General features: G+C 35.9%; 1 protein-coding gene across 1 annotated transcript in view; it reads left to right on the plus strand.

The window, feature by feature from the left end:
* The first annotated feature begins 2,287 nt into the window (after positions 1-2,287).
* LOC148950060 (uncharacterized) overlaps positions 2,288-17,831 on the plus strand; it is a 52,089-nt gene continuing 36,545 nt past the window's right edge. The window contains exons 1-2 of the mRNA XM_089091432.1: positions 2,288-2,343; positions 3,082-3,241. Coding sequence (XP_088947558.1) covers positions 3,083-3,241 — 159 coding nt within the window. The 5' untranslated portion in view covers positions 2,288-2,343; position 3,082. The remainder of the gene's footprint in view (positions 2,344-3,081; positions 3,242-17,831) is intronic.

Here is a 17,831-nt window from a genome sequence, read left to right on the forward strand (position 1 = left end):
TGGCAACGTTGTTTTTCCATTAAATTTTATTAGAAAACGAACAAAGATTAATTACAAAAAAAAAAAGTTTTTCAGGGGGAAATAAAAAAGGGAAGTTGAGACATAAAACGAACAAAAGGTATTACTTCACAACCTATCTAATATATATTAATTAAACTAGTATAAATGAGCCGACTTATTTCATTTCCCTATGATTTACGGATTCTTCGAAACCAGTACTTTACTGAAAACTTAGTCGTAGAGTATAAAAAACAGGATTGCCGATTTAAAAGAACCAAGTAAGTATGTATCCTGACAAAACCAAACGAATTTATAAGGCTTATCACAGTCTTACACCAGTTGTGACATTAGTAACTTTCAGTATACAATTAAATTATCTTAAAAACATAAGCGTAAAACTAAATATTTTTTAATAACCGAGAAGTAATTGAACAGCATATAGAAATATTGGATTGATTTATCAAGCAGTATTTTGCTCTCACCAGCTATAATACCAATAGTGGGTAATATACAGTCTTAAATTGTAAGAAATATGCTTTAGTATCACTTGAAATGGAGATCAAATAAGACATAATATGAACTCAGTGAATTTCAAGCTATGACACAAATTCTAAAGCTAGTCTATAGTCCTAATGCTATCAAGATGGCCTTACTTCGAACTTATGTACAAACTAATCATGACAGATTGTCCTTTTCAGAACCAAAACGACAGCCATTCATTGAACTGAGCCATTGTGCAGATGGGATACCAAATTAAACGTAAAAAAAATAAAGTTAAATCCTAAAATGGGTTGTTGCTTTATCTTAAAAAGAATTGATCCTAAAAGGGATTGATAATATTTTGATTCTATAAAAAGTGACCTTAATTGGTTTGCTTTTATTGTACCAAAACTCCTACATTATTTTGTGTTTTCAGTAAAGTGCTAGTTTTGTATAATCCTAAAAGCATAGGGAAACATAATTAGTTGGTTTATTTTTACTAGTTGCATTATTAATATGTTAGATAGGCTGTGAAGTAATAATTTTTGTTCGTTTTAAGTTTCAACTTCGCTCTTTACTTCCCTCGGGAAAAATTTTTTTTAATTAATTTACTCATAGTTATACAAGTTGTCCATTGCTTAATTTGTTTACATAAGGCCCTTTATTTTGAAAAGGGGGCTTGATCCCAGGTCTCCGAAAGTTGTTTTGATATTACAGTGAAACTTCAAGGAAATGTTGACAAAGGAGTGGCTGAGTGTGTTAAGTAGAAAGTTTCAGGGTGTGACGAAGAGTGTTTGGAAGGCTTCCTCTGTCTTTTCCAAATATTTTCTCCCCAAAACACTGATCGACATTTTAATAAGGTCAAAAGGTCTGATAGCTGTTCCTTCAGAAACCAAGGCTCCCACGCCCCTGGGGCAAGAATCGGGTAGTATATAAAATGCTCCTTGTTGTCAAGAAGGTTCAATGTCAAGAAGGTGTCAAGAAGGAACAATAGTCCATAGTAACTGAAGTATAAATAAAGGATTGGTATGGTCCATTACAAATGGTGATTATACAAGTTCCAATATTATCGTAGTTGTAGCGTAGCTGAAGCCTAGTAAGGAACAAACCACTGCAAATTAAACTGAAGACCAGCAGAATTAAGTTCCTGTGATAATACAATGGAACAGGTTAGTTACCTATAATAAATTTTGATCATTAAATCATTTTAGTTCTTAAGTTTAAGACGTGGAAAACAGTAGAAATATTCATTTTGCAAACCTAAAAAAAACTTAGGTAATAAAAACAAAACAGATATTAATTTAAAAAAAATGACATAAAAAAAGTTTTCTAAAGAAAACTCTTTTTCTCAATAGGCCAATTATAGTTCTTATGACAAATAATATAATCCTATTTTAGACAAAATAAAATAAGAAACGGGAATGTAAAAAAAAACTACTGTTTACTTTTTTTTAACTTCAAGCTCATGAATGCTTTCATATTTTAGCATACAAATTACTCTTAGAATGTCGGTTTTACGATGCGTAAGATATAGGCGAAATTTAAGTCAATGAAGGTGTTGATGATGCTAATTAAAGAATAAAAAAACATAAATAGAAAGAAGCGCAAAATTTGACAATTCAGAACAAAGGTCCTCTTCGCCGATTATTACCGATTATTCTTGCTTCAGGGTACTGAATATGTAATTTTGCCAACGAAGCCTAATTTCCAGGCTATTATATAACTCAACACTAACCTTTATCGATGCAAGTATTTAATTCCTTATCAAATATAGAAATTTGTTCCAATCTGTTGCTAATCCGAACTGAAAATAGTACGATTGACATTGTGAGAAGGATACAACATCTGAAGTGAGAGAAGAAAGTATGTTTACCTTTGCAAATTGATAATTTATTTGGTACTGGTGCGTTATATGGGCCTTTAAAAGGAAACCAGTCACGAAAAACCCGCCAGACGGGTTAATACAAGAGACCGCTATTTTCGAGATTTTCGCGACTAACTCACATATAATTCCCATATCCGAGATTTTCAAGAATTGATACTATTATATAATAAGTATTCAGTCTATTTTCATTAGTTCTTTCTAATCATCTTGATTATTACAGGGATTAATTTTTATTTGCTGTCGAGGTTTTGAAAACTAAAGCACACTGTTCAAATTACATAAAGTTTTCAATAAAATGGAAATATCACAGTAGGCCCTAGAAATTTTACGGCTAGGGGAGGAGGGAGAGGGCGGTAGATAAAACTCTGTTGATTATAATTTTTGTTAGTTTTAAGTTCAGCTTCAATATTAAATATACTGTCTAATCATTTTGGGATTTATTTAGTCATCTTTACCAGTGTCTGTTATCCTTGTGTTTGATATGATTATTTGTTTTAATTTTTGTTTGTTTTGATTTCATTTATTCTTTGATAGTAGTTTCTGGTCGTTTTGAGTTTGAATTATTATATAACTTAATTTCTTCTGATATTAAATTCAATTACTTTTTCTTTAAAAAATATTCTTTTTCGGAAATTTTTTTTTTTTAAATTACTAAGTTAAAACGACCATGCCTATATGCAGATCATCATAGCTAAAACGGTCACGTTAACTTTTAGGATGGACAGCCTAAAGTTAAGTGACGAATTATGGGCGAAAATTTTTAGTACAGATAAAGGTGTTACTGCAACGGAAAAGTTATCAGCAATAGAAACGAAGAAACTTGTTAATTCTTACGACGATTACTATGTGGAAGACGCTTGTGGCACTAAATACAAGGTAAGTCAAAAATGAGTCACCACTTAAGATTATATTGTAGGTATTAGCCCTGCATTCAGCAAATCTTGTTGCAATTAATTACAAGAAACTATTAAATAAACGTGATTATTGTGCTCTGTTGAACTGGCTTTGTACATAACATTGAGCTTCTTACGGAAAAAACAAAAGTATCTTGGAAACCTATAGAACCTTTGACATTAATCAAAAGAATTATTAGGTTATGCCAACATATAAATATTCCAAAAATTTTTTATCTGAAAAGGATGATCTGCAGCTTATTCAGCTCTGTAGCACAATAAGCAAATAATTATTTACAGTAGGTTTCAATAAGTGCTTTTGAACGCAATTTAATAATCGAAATTGGCGCTAAAAACTACGAAAATTTAATTGCAATAAGACAATTTAATGCGGGGTCGCTTTTGACTACTAAAAAGGGCACTAGCCCTTTTAGTTTTCGATAGAATGAGCCCTTTTTGTAGTTTTTACAACAACAAAGGGCCATCTCAAAATTTCCATCAGGTGGATTTTGGGAAAATACGAGACGTGGGATGGGGAAGTTGTCCGCCCTCCGATCACTTTGAATCTTAAAAAGGGTTCTCTGATTACCAATCCAATGAGGTCCTACCGAGGTTTTCACGACCGCCCTTTCTATAAAAATATTACGTGTCCCCCGGGCATAACTTACAAACTTTGCTCTAAGGGTTGGGGGAGTCATACTCAGCGACATAATTTCTGGACCTTTTAACTACGCTGAACAAAATAACCATCTAAAAAAAAACTGAATATGTTTGGGGAAATGGTGGGCGTAGGAGGGGGGTTGTTTGTAGAAGACCCAAGGTAAAGAAGACCAAAAGCAGCGTTTTATTATGCACTGTTTGATAGTTAATCTGCATCTACTGACAACTCATCATATTTCCAAGCCACCTGAGGTCAATGCAGCTACTCACGCTCCTGCTCAACTCACTCCATACTCCCTCCCATGAAGTTTCAATTTCCTTCGCATCTTCTCTTATAAAGTGCTCGAAATCCATTCCATGAAATTTTGCTTGGCTTCAGAAGAGTTGCATAAAACACAAATTCTGGTGGCAACCCGTCACTAGTAAAAAGCGACCTACCACTTCAACCTTGACTTCATTATCATAGGCAGCGCAATAGCGCTGCCAAAGTAAAGAACGATGTGGGCACAATGTATTTTTTTTTCTCCACCCGGGCACTTCGTATCGAAGGAGTTGTCGTAGAAACTTCGAAAAGGGCTCATTCGATTGGAAATTGGAGTGGCTAGTGCCCTTTTTAATAGTCGAAAGTGATTGGAGAGCAACTAGCCTCCCCCACGCCCATCATTCCCCCAAACACATCCAATCAAAATTTTGAGATAGCCATTTTGTTCAGCGTAGTTGATTTCCAAATAGAAAATATCTTTTTGAGGAGGATACTCCCCCACAACCCTCAGGGCAAGGGTTTTAAGTTATGCCCTGGGGTATATAAGGTTTTTATAGAAGGTGTTGTCGTAGAAACTTCAAAAAAGGCCCATTCGGTTAGAAATTAAAAGGGCTACTGCCCTTTTTAATAGTTGAAAGCGATTGGAGGGCAACTAGCCCCCCCCCAACGTCCATCATTCCCCCAAACAGATCGAATCAAAATTTTGAGATAGCCATTTTGTTCAGCGTAGTTGATTTTCAGATAGAAAATATGTTTTTGAGGAGGACACTCCCCTACAACCCTCAGGGCAAAGGTTTTAAGCTATGCCCTGGGACATATAAGGTTTTATAGAAGGCGTTGTCGTAGAAGCTTCAAAAAATGCTCATTTGATTGGAATTTCAAAGGGCTAGTGCCCTTTTTAATAGTCGAAAGTGATTGAAGAGCAACTAGCCCCCCCCCCTCACGCCCATCATTCCCCCAAACACATCCAATCAAAATTTTGAGATTGCCATTTTGTTCAGCGTATTTGTTTTCCAGACAGAAAATATTTGTTTGAGGGGGACACTCCCCCACAACCCTTGGGGCAAGGGTTTTAAGTTAGGGCCTGGGGGCATATAAGGTTTTCTTAGAAGACGTTGTCGTAGAAACTTCAAAAAAGGCTCATTCGACAAAGGCTCATTCGATTGGAAATTCAAAGGGCTAGTGCCCTTTTTAATAGTTGAAAGTGATTGGATGGTAACTAACCCCCTTCTCACGCCCATCTTTCCCCCAAACACATCTAATCAAAATTTTGAGATGGCCATTTTGTGCAACGTAGTTTTAAGCTCTGGAAATTACGTCTTTGAGGATGATAACCTCATCACAGCCCTCAGGACAAGGGTTGCAAGTTATGCCCTGGGGGCGTATAAAGTTTTTATAGAACGCGTTGTCGTAGAAAATTCAAAAAGGGCTCATTTGATTAGAAATTGAAATAGCTTGTGCCTTTTTAATAGTCGAAAGTGATAGGGAGGCAACTAACAACCCTTCCACGCCCAACATTTCCCCAAACACATCCAATCAAAATTTTAAGATAGCCATTTTGTTTCACGCAGTTTAAAGTTCAGGAAATTATACCTTTGAGCAGGACACTCCCCCCACAGTCGTCAGGACAAGGGTTATAAATTATGCCCTGGGGGGATATAAGTTATTATTGAAATCTTTCTCGTAGAAACTTGAAAAAGGGCTCTTTCGATTGGAAATTCAAAGGTCTAGTGCCATTTTTAATGGTCGAAAGTGATTTGAGGGCAACTAGCCCCCCCTCTCGCCCCCTACCTTATGCCCAAAAACCCCCATTCAAAATTTTTAGATAGCCATTTTGTTCAGTGTTGTGGATTTCAGATAGAAATTATGTTTTTGAGGAGTACACTCCCCCACAGCCCTCAGGGAAAGGGTTGTAAGTTATGCCCTTGGGGCATATAAGGTTTTACTGAACGCGTCGCCGTAGGAACTTCAAAGAGAACTCATTCGATTGGAAATTGAAATGGCTAGTGCCCTTTACAATAGTCAAAGTGATTGGAAGGCAACTAACACACCTTCCACGCCCACCATTTCCACAAACATATTCAATCAAAGTTTTTAGATAGCCATTTTATTCCACGTAGTTTAGAGTTCAGGAAATTATACCTTTGAGCAGGACACTCCCACCACAGTCTTCAAGGCAAGGGTTATAAGTTATGCCCTGGGGGCATATAAGGTTTTTATTGAAATGTTCGTTATAGAAATTTAAAAAAGGGCTGATTCGATTGGAAATTCAAAGGGTTAGTGCCCTTTTTAATAGTCGAAATTAATTTCAGGGCAACTAACCCCTCTCTCACGCCCACCTTTTCCCCAAACACATCCAATCAAAATTTTTAGATAGCCATTTTATTCAACGCAGTTGAAAGTTTTGGAAATTAGGTCTTTAAGGATGACAACCCGCATCTCCCCACAACCCTCAGGGCAAGGGTTTTAAGTTATGCTCTGGGAGTATGTAAGGTTTTCATTGAAAACGATGTTGTAAAAACATCCAAAAGGGCTCATTCAATTGAAAATTGAAAGGGCCAGTGCCCTTTTAATAGTCGAAAGTGATTGAAGGGTAATTAACCCCCCTCTCACGAACACCATTTCCCCAAACACATCCAATCAAAATTTTGAGATATCCATTTTGTTTAACGTAGTCGAAAGTTCTGGAAATTAGGTCTTTTAGGATGATAACCCCATCAGAGCTTTCAGTGCAAGGGTTGTAAGTTATGCCCTGGGGACATATAAGGTTTATATAGAAAATTGTTCTAGAAATTTCAAAAGGGGCTCATTTGATCGGAAATTGAAATTGCCCTTTTTAATAGTCGAAAGTGAGTGGACAGTAATTAACCCCCGTCTCAAGCCCTCCATTTCCCCAAAAACATTCAATCAAAGTTTTGAGATACCTATTTTGTTTAACGTAGACGAAAGTTCTGGAAATTAGGTCTTTTAGGATGATAACCCCATCAGAGCTTTCAGTGCAAGAGTTGTAAGTTATGCCCTGGGGGCATATAAGGTTTATATAGAAAGTTGTTATAGAAATTTCAAAAGGGGCTCATTTGATTGGAAATTGAAAGTGCCCTTTTTAATAGTCGAAAGTAAGTGGAGAGTAATTAACCCCCGTCTCACGCCCTCCATTTCCCCAAAAACATTCAATCAAAGTTTTGAGATATCTATTTTTTTTAACGTAGTCGAAAGTTCTGGAAATTAGGTCTTTTAGGATGATAACCCCATCAGAGCTTTCAGTGCAAGGGTTGTAAGTTATGCCCTGGGGGCATATAAGGTTTATATAGAAAGTTGTTCTAGAAATTTCAAAAGGGGCTCATTTGATCGGAAGTTGAAATTGCCCTTTTTAATAGTCGAAAGTGAGTGGAGAGTAATTAACCCCCGTCTCAAGCCCTCCATTTCCCCAAAAACATTCAATCAAAGTTTAGAGATAAGTCATTTTGTCCAACGTAGCTGAAAGTTCTGGAAATTATGTATTTAAGGATGACAAACCCCCCAGAGTCCCGAGGGCAAAGGTTTTGAGTCATGCCTACAAATGAATGTGCATTGTAAGTTTAATATACATATACTTATATTTAGTAATCATAATCTTAATATTATTTGATTTATTAAAGTTATAAAAGTAAAAACATTTATATTATTTTCAGTAAAGTGCAAATTATGTTCTGGCCTTGGGAAGGCATAGGGGTTTTGAGCCCAACTTATGTTAATTTCTGCTCGTTTTTAGTTTGACTCGGTTATTTATTGTAATTTCTGTTCGTTTTGAGTTTCATTTATTTATCGATGCTGATTTGTGGTAGTTTCACGCTTGGTATATTATTTGATTTTATTTTTGCTCATTTTTCGTTTAATGGAGTTCTTTACGTTTCTTTGAAAAACATATTTTGTGGAAAAAGTTTTTTTTAATTAATTGCCCTAAAAAGTCGAGTCTTAACACATTTTTCCTGCATTCCTTGCACTTTCATAAACAGTGTATACCAGGTCAGGTGGCAATTGATGGAGCAGTGAGGTAATCTGTGGCCATGTCACGTCTGGAGTGTCTCAAGCTGCTAACCATACCAAGCGAAGAGAGGCAAACCAATCGCAGAAGGTGGATGTAGAGAATGAATCTACAGGTGGCAAAACCGGCTTTTTGGCCACTTTGTTAAATTAAACTAAAAAAAAAAAAAAAAAGAAGTTTCTTAAAGACAAATACAGAGCTACATCAAGGACATCCGCAGAAAATTTTCCAGGGGGGCAGACGCCAGAATAGCAGTCATGGGTTGGGGACATGGGAATTTATTTTAGAATACATTTTCTTAGGAGTAAATTTATTTTAAATACTTTTTGAAAAAAAAACTCAAATAAAAAGACTAACTAAATTTGCATGCAAAATGAAACAAAACTGAGCAAATTTTAAATGGTGAAGAATGTTGAAGACGGGCCAGGAGCCCCGCAAGGACATTTCTTGGGGGGGGGGGGGAATGCTACTAGAAACTTTGTTTTCATCAATTTTAAATAGTATTATTTCTCTTCTTCTATTTATATAAAATATTTCAATATGCTAAAACATATGTAAAAATTGTTTATATCAATCAGAAAATCATATTTTAAAAGTTGTGACGGCTTTAGTCACACACAAGATCAGAAGTTGCACAAAACTTCAATCCATATGAACAATAATGCCCCTCTTTGTCCATCCGAAATTCTACAGCATTTTATAAGAACAAGTTGAACAAAAATTTTGACCATTTTGTCCAACATTTAAATTGCAATCCAACATTTTAATTCTTAAGCAGAAAAACTGGTAAAGTTGGGCGGTAATAATGAATTTACAATTAATGACACATATATTTTAACAGCAATAAAACAGGTTTTTAAAGGACTGATGCCCCACATTATATTTTGGTTAGGACTAGGCATGACTAGGAAACCAATCAGAAATTCAATTTTTTAAAAGTAGTTTTTTCCTCTGAAAGTAAGGAGCACCTTTGAAATCTAAAATTGACAAGAATTATTCTTTATATGAAGGGGACTGTCTACTTTTTTTTATTATTACAGGCTTCACGGCTTCATCACAAATAATGATTTGCCGCTAGTCCTGGTAGTTACCTTGTTTTCTAATACTGAGTTACTTGTTATACCTTCTCTTGAACGCGTCAAGGGAAAGATTTTTCGGCATTACCTCTGCCGGCAATCTATTCCATGTGGCAACCGATCGCCGGGCGAAACTCGTTTTCAGATATTGTTGGCAGGGAGTATCCTGCTCAAGGTAGTCCTGACGAGCTGTATTTCGGCGAGTTGATCCCAAGGGCTTTGCTTTATCAGGAACGAGCTTCAATAGCTCCTCTGGTGGAGAGTTATACAAGTACCTACAGAAAACCGACTTGGACGCCACATCGAAACCTTCCAGGATCAGCTGTGGGGTTTTAGCTTTCGTGTCGCCAAAGGTTGCTGCATGCACTGCTCTATTTTGAAAATGTTGGAGTGGAGCGATGTAGCTTTTTGGTGCACCAGCGAAAAGAGGAACAGGCCTGATGCACGAAAACAGGTGCACCAGCGAAAACAGGCCTGATGCACGAATTGAAAAGTGGCAGAATAGAATTATCAAGGAGAAGACTTTTGCATCTTAGGATAACTCCTAATTTCTTGATGCAAGTGGATGTAATTTTACTGAGATGCTCAGTCCATGAGAGATCCGAAGAGAAATTAACTCCAAGTAGGCGTAGTGTATCAACTCGCGTTATTACCTCTCCTTTGAAGGCGAAATCAGGATGAGCCCCCATATTACGCGCCTTAGAAATTAGAAGCTCTTTCTTTTTCGATGCGTTAAAACTTTCAAGCCATGCATCTGCCCACGCCTCAACTCTTTTAACTCTGCTCTTTACTCTGAAGTTTGATTTTTTGTCCAAATTCTTTGAGAACATTTATTACAAAACAAGGGCCATTGAATCGAAAAAAAAATGTTTTACAAAGCACTAAAAAACTTTAGCTGAATGAGTGAGAAATTTAGGAGGGGGCAGTCCGCCTTATATGCAGAAGAGGCTCAGATCATTTTAAGTTTTAATGTTGCTTCCTAGTTTCAGTCGAAAAATCCTTTTATTTGCTTAATCACATTATATTAAACAAAAAGAGATGTCAGTATTTCAATACTCTCTGTCTGGTTTTTGATGGGTTGCAAAGCTTAGAGAAAAACCTTTTGTGAAAGATAATGAAAAAGTATATCAAGTAAAGTAGTAAAAATACGTATATATAAAAAGAAGTAAAGTTATTACAAAAAATACAAAAAACAGTAGCCTTCTTATGAAAAATAAGATAGGAACTCCTAGCATTCAGCTCTAATGAGCCATTTCCATGCGTTGAATAGACATAACTTAACAACGTCAACATTTTTAAATTAAGTATTCAAACATCAATATATTTAACCCTTTTAGACTCTGTAATTGTAACAAGTAAAGCATTTTCAAAGTAGTTGGTTCAAAGTAAAGCAGTGAAACTGAGATTAAGAATATCAAAAAGAATTTCTAGTGCTGGGCGTTATTGAAAAGGGCTGCAATTTTTGAACATTACTGAGTAATACTGATATTTCAATTTAATTTTGAATATTAAAAACTGAATTTATTGATTTTCAGGAATACCAAAATTCGTCTTATTCCAACCGCTCTGGACATTCCTACAGTATATATATATATATATATATATATATATATATATATATATATATATATATATATATATATATATATATATATATATATATATATATATATATATATATATATATATATATATATATATATATAAAACGGGTTTTGAAAAAAACTGCCTAGTGAAAAAAAACCACCTGACACTGACACTGACAGGAATGTTAACTATTATTTCGGTTCGTCTTAAAAGTAAAAGTTTATTGCAAAAAGAAATTTATGTTGATTTCGAAGAAAAAGCCTCACACCCCTCGAAAATGGCGTCGTATTAAAATGAAAAGTGTACCATCGAAATCAACATGGTCAAAAATTGTACAGGGAAGTTACGGTTCCCCTCCCTGAACAACAAGGAAAATCACTTTTTTGCATCGGTAGCACTGAAAGCACATTGTACATAGCACATTGAAAGTAATATGTTCAGTTCAATTCAAATATTTGAATTATAGCAGAAAAAAGGGAATGCTAATTGAATTTTGAGTATGAAAAGAAAATTATAAAAATAAGCAAATATTTTTTACTCTGAGATAAGTTGAGCTCTCTTATCTGCAAAATGAACACTCAGAAATTTATGTACAAAAATTGTCTTTTAACGTTTAGAATTGATTTTTTTAAATACATTTTTGTGAGTTTCTTTAGGTCGAAAATATTTTAAGATTGTACCCTGACCTTAATAGTACTAACGGTGAAAATATATTGCTTTCTTAATTCAATTTTCTCTAATTAAGAACGAAAATCCTTTTGTGGGAACAACTTATGTTTTTGTGATGAACGTCATTTTTGTAACGAGACCCAAAAAGTGTTTAAAAAAAAAATCTTCCCTGGATTTGCTATAAATTTGCTGCTTACGCTGAATAACCAAGTAAGCAAATATATCAAAGAAAATAAGACGCCTGTAAGGGTATTTCAGTCCCTTACACACATGTAAAGGAACAAAAAGCTTTCCCAGAAAAGGAATTTTCTAAAATGGTACACATTTCAACTTGACTCAGAAAAACTACACTTTAATAGCATGAATCGTGCTTCAAAAACTCCGGTTTGCTACAGGACACAGGATTAATTTAAAAATAGGACGTTAGCCCAATAAGTTTTATCAAACAGTTCATGGTGTTAAACTGTAATTAAGGAGCGACTCGGCTCAATTGTAACCGAAGCCCAAAAATGGAATTTTGATAACAATTGATAAGAATTGGGTTTTATGCAGATTGCAAATATATAAATTTCATTACGTTTAATATCTACCCACCAAAGGCTCCAAGCCTCAGAAGAAAAAGGGATTTTGAAAACAGGGAGCCTGATTTTCGTAAAAGGGAGAAACACCCCCTAAAAAGTCAATAAATCTTAATGTAAATCAGACCTTTAGATTCAGCGTATAAGAAAATGTTATTGTGGGGGCTATGATCTCCTATCTTATTTTGTTTTCGGATGTTATGATTTAAGAAAAATTTAACAAACAAAAAAATCATCTTCGACTACCTACAAACGTATAATACAGAAGGAGATTTAATGTTAAGACCTTCAAACGACGAAGCGACGATTTTACCTAACGGGCACTCAGATCAGAGAGAGAAGACATTTTGATTGTGATGGTAAGTTTTCAGTTTAGTTTATTAATATTGATAACTTGTGTCTTATGTTTCCCAAAATGTTTAAGATAGTACATTTTTATATATAAAAAAAATTTGGTAAAATTCTACGGTATTGTTCTATTAGCTGTAAACCATGCAAGAAGTGAAGTTTGGTTAATGCTAATGAAATAATACAAAATAGGTTAAAAATGTAATAGTTTGGAAACAAAATTCGGTTATATATTTGCATATTGGGGGGGGGGAGCGGGTGGGTGGGGGGGGTAAAGTATAGCATATAGTAAATAAGTAACCTAACCTAGGTAGCTTTCCCCCCTGAACCCCAAGAAACTAAAGTTTAAATATTGTAAATGGAGTTGGAAACCCTTGTTTGCAATCCATTTCTCCGTTGAGATAACCTGTTTGAATAGTTTCTTTTATCATCTATCTTGCGTTGCTTACAGCTTATAGAACAGTACCAATTCTAATTTAGGTACTTTTGGCTATCATGGAAAAGGGTTAGGTTAGGAAAATAAAACTTTCAGGGATGGGTCTACAGGCTAAAGTATGGTTACTTATGTACTATCTGTAACACACGGAAAAAATGAAGTTTGGTTGATGCTAATGAAGTAAAACAAAATAGGATAAAAATATAATAGTTTAGAAGTAAATTTCGGCCATATATTTGCACAATAGGTGAGGGGATGGGGGGTAAAGCATAGCATATATTAGATACCTAACCTAACCAAACCTAGACACCTTTTCCCCCCTAAACCCCATAAAACAATAGTTTAAAAATTGTAAACACAATAACGAACCACGCTTTACAATCCATTTCTCTATTGAAAGAAACCCATTTCGAAATAAACCCACATCTTTCCTATATAATATAGCGCATGTGTTCCAGATAGTACATAAGTATCAAAGTATGTCCCAGGAAGGTATTTTGAAGTACCTACCTCCACTCCTTCTCCCTCTAGAGGGTCCTTAAATTTGCCTACATGACAGGTCTATAGTTATTGAAATTTTGACAAAACAGCATTTTACCTTAATTTTCAGTTATCAGTTTCTTTTTCTCAAGGTTTAGTTCCAAAAATGTAATTCCTGTTATTTGAGTAGAATTTTAAGCCATATCAATGTTTTTTTTTCTTCAAAATTTACGAAATGTATTTGCATATCTTTAAAACCTTATAAATTGGGATTGAGAAAAGCTGTGAAGCTGAAAACAATTTTGTTGTACTTCATCTAAGCAGAAGATCTATTTTAAAAGGTTTCAATTTTATAACACACACATCTTATGAGGAGGCGAGCAAAAGGTTTGATGAGATATGATGAGTAAATCAAAGGTATTCAGAAAAGACAGGATTCGTGGCATTATTATTGCAACCGTTCACCTTTGGAGGTAGAAACAAGGGGAGAAGTCCGTCTTTTATTTGTGCCTCGATTTGATTTCATCTTCACTTCAGGTCCGAGTGTCACTGTTTTCTTGATTGGAAGATACTTCTTACTCAAGTGTCTTCTGTCGGCCTGCTACTACGTCATTGATTTTCTGATTTCCACCATGAAAAAATGCAGCCGTTAAGAGGTCATATTATCTGGGAGAAAATTTTTGTTGTAATTTTCTGTTCTTGTAAAATAAATGAGGTTTTTTTTTGTATTTATTGATGCTTCAGAAAGAAGAAAGGGAAACTGAATCCTGAGGACTAGATATTAGACTGTAGACCTAGGAAATTGAACAACGCTAGTGATGGAAATACAATAAATGAATGAGAACTGCAGGAAACAAAATTGAAATCCAGTTAAGATCTTAACAACCAACATGTTATTTTTTCAAAAAATTGAAAATTCAATTCGGGTTTGGGAATCCAACATATTCGTTTCTCAACAAATTGGACATTCAATAATGATCATGGAATTCCAAAATGGTCTCCAATATTCAATTCAGCTGTTGAAATTCCAATTTTGTTGTTGAAAAACATTACAAACAATTTTTGTTAAATCTCAAACGATTTTTTTTTACAATGTGGGGCTATTGGGCTAGCAGAACTTCAAAAAGTGATGTTTAATGGCACTCATTTTTAAGGCATATCCCGGGAACCCAGATTTTAAACCTATTACTCATATCTACGTGCTTTTTATCAATTTTACCATCCAAAAGTGCCATACAGCACTAAAACGGCACTTTTGGTACCACTTCTTGAGTGGAAGAGTTTGGAACCGTAAAACTGTACCATTACAATAATTATGGTCCAAATACCCTCTCCAAAGATACTCCCTATACACACCCTCTTAGTAAGTTTCATAAATAAATTAGTCATATTAAAGGTAAAAGACTATTGTGGAAACAAATTAACTAAAACTAAAAACTTTTCAACTAAATATCTACCAAAAATTAATCTTGATTAAACAACAGTTTTGAATTAAACCTTCAAGATTCACTCTTTGATGAAGCCTGTGTGCTAGTTCTAAAGGCGGTAATGAGGGAAAGGGACGTCCTTGCCCTCTTAGTTTTTGCTCTTGCCTAGGTTTTGAAATCACCTTTTTTGATCATTTTATTGAAAAGGCACTTGTTTCATTTAAAAAAGTTGGGGAAACAACCAAAAGTCTTTGTGGGAATGTGCTATCAAGTCAAATTTATATAAAGCAATTAAGTATAAATATAAGCTTTTAAATGAGCCCTTAAAAAGTTCTCTTTTGTTACAGTAGCCTTCTAATTTCTGCTAATCAATAAATCTTTTACAATGCCCTGTCGTCATTAATGGCTTTGTCAGGCAAAGTCTGCCGAGTAAAAACAGATTTTTGATCCTCGATAAACATATATTCCTGAAAACATATTTTGTGTTCTAAAGCGTGGACAATAAACTTTATGTAAAAGACTAAAATTTCTCCTTGATATCAAAATGTAGTGCTGTATTTTTTTGGCCTACCTTATTTCCCCAAGTATGGTGGTAAATTGAAATTATATTAAAAATTCATTTTAGATTAAAACTGAAGAGTAGACCCAAACCATAAAACAAACATACATTTATTCAGTATAGATAAGCAAGATTATGGCAGCGTTGTTTCTAGATCAAATTTTAATCAAAAACGAACAAAAATGAATTTAAAAAAACAAAGTTTTTCTGAGGGAAGCAAAGAGCGAAGTTGAAACTTAAAACGGACAAAATTATTACTTCGCAGCCTATTTAATATATATTAATATACCTAGCAAAGATGAACATGGGTAACTTCTCAGGTGCTTCCCCCAAGCAACTCAGGCGCGTCCCCAGGTGGCGGATAGGGGAACATCCTTCAGATATGGAGGATACCCTCGAATATTAAATAAGAGGGCGCGGACCAAGGGGGGACCCAGTCTCTGGGGGTCTTAAATAGCCAGTGCACCCTTGTCTGGGGGATATAAATACGGACAGAGGAGGAGGTGAGCCCCTCTGAAAGCGATCTTGCTGGGCCCAACGGCGCGTGGATATGTCACGAAGACGTTAAACTCACCCCCAGTAATGGGATAAATTGCTTGGTGACGCCGTGATGCCAAGTGGGATGATCCTCCCAGCGAGGACAACTGCGAAGAGCGGAAGACACCCTCGAGGGTGTCAACGGTCCCGGCTAGAAGCAGAGAGGATTGGCTTGCCGTTGCTTCAAAAGCTAGCCAAGAAACTTTTCCTCTTTATGAATTATGAATAGGCAATCAATGAAAACACGAAATAGGGCTACCGCGTCCGGGGAAACCGACGGACAAGCTACCGCGTCCGGGGAAACCGACGGACAAGCTACCGCACTTCGATCTAATGTGGCGGGATGGCCTATGGCACATCCTGGCACACTACAGTTTTCTCACTGACATTATTGATATTGTCAAGAGCATGTACGAGAAGTCGAGAAGCATGGTGCAGACAAGCAAAGGCTTTACTGACGAATTCTCAACCTCTTCAGGAGTGCTGCAAGGATGCCTACTCTCCCCCATTCTATTCTGCCTATTCCTGAATGCTGTACTGGCACTGGTGCCCAATGACACGGGAGCACTCATGAGTGGACACCTCTTTGACATGCTTGCATACGCCGATGACATTAATCGCCTAAACGAACAACTAGAGGAACAGCAATCAAGCGCTAACGATATTGATCATGCAGCTAGTTCCTTTGGGATGAAAATCAATGCTAACAAGACAAAAGCCATGAAGGTAACGCGGCATATAGATACAGGCCTTCAACCCAGAAAAATTATGATCCAGGGGTAAGATATCGTGTGGTTTTACATTTTGTTTTACCTTGTATTTGAGCTGACGTCAAAACACGACTCTTCAAAAGACATTAAACGACGCCTTGCCCTTGCTTCAGTATGCTGCAAGTCATTGAGATAGATCTAGACAAACAACAATCTATCACTGAAACTAAAAAAACGCCCTTTTCAACCTCTTGTGGTTCAAGTAGCAACGTACGGAGCAGAGACATGGACCTTGAAAGCAGAAGACAAATGCCGGTTGGCGGCCTTTGAAACAAAATCCCTCAGGAAGCTTGCTTGCATCACCTACCTTGACCGAATATCAAACGAACGGCTATTGTCTTCGCTCAACTATTCCCAGAGCGTCATGCAGACCATCCAGCTTCAACAGCTTCGATGGTTAGGCCACGTTCAGTGGATGTCCCTAGCCCCACTTCCCAAAATGGTGTTTGAAGGAAGGATTGATGCCTCCCGCCCAAAAGGACGACCTCCCATGCGCTGGAGGGAAAACTTTCCCAGCCATCCCCTGTCGGTACTCCTTCGGACTGCAGCGAACAGGGAATCGTATAAGAAGCTCTACCATAGTTCAGTCAGAGGAGAAGCCTCGAGTCGGCCAATCCGGCCGGATGGGAGTTAAGTAAGTAGTAAGTAATATACCTAGTACAAATAAACCAACTAATTATGTTTCCCTATGCTTTTAAGATTATACAAAACTTGCGCTTTACTGAAAACACAAAATAATATAGGAGTTTTGGACAGTAAAAGCAAACCAATTAAGGACACCTTTTACAGAATCAAAATATTATCAATCCCTTTTAAGATAAAGCAACAATCCATTTTAAGATTTTTTTACGTTTGATTTGGTATCACTTCTGCAAAATGGCTCAGTTCAATGACTGGCTCTCGTTTTGGTTCTTAAAAGAACATGTCATGGTTAGTTTGTACACAAGTTCAAAGTAAGGTCATCTTGATATTATTAGGACTAAAGACTAGCTTTAGAATTTGTATCATAGCTTGAAATTCACTCTTGTATAGAAAGAAATAATCGGATTTCCAGAGTTCATGTTATGTCTTATTTATCTTCACTTCAGGTGATACTGAAGCCTATTTCTTACAATTTAAGATTGTATATTACTCACTATTGGTATTATAGCTGGTGAGAG

This window comes from Artemia sp. Qi Xiang Cuo, chromosome 7 (assembly GCF_049724085.1).
Source record: "Artemia sp. Qi Xiang Cuo chromosome 7, ASM4972408v1, whole genome shotgun sequence".
Taxonomy (NCBI): domain Eukaryota; kingdom Metazoa; phylum Arthropoda; class Branchiopoda; order Anostraca; family Artemiidae; genus Artemia; species Artemia sp. Qi Xiang Cuo.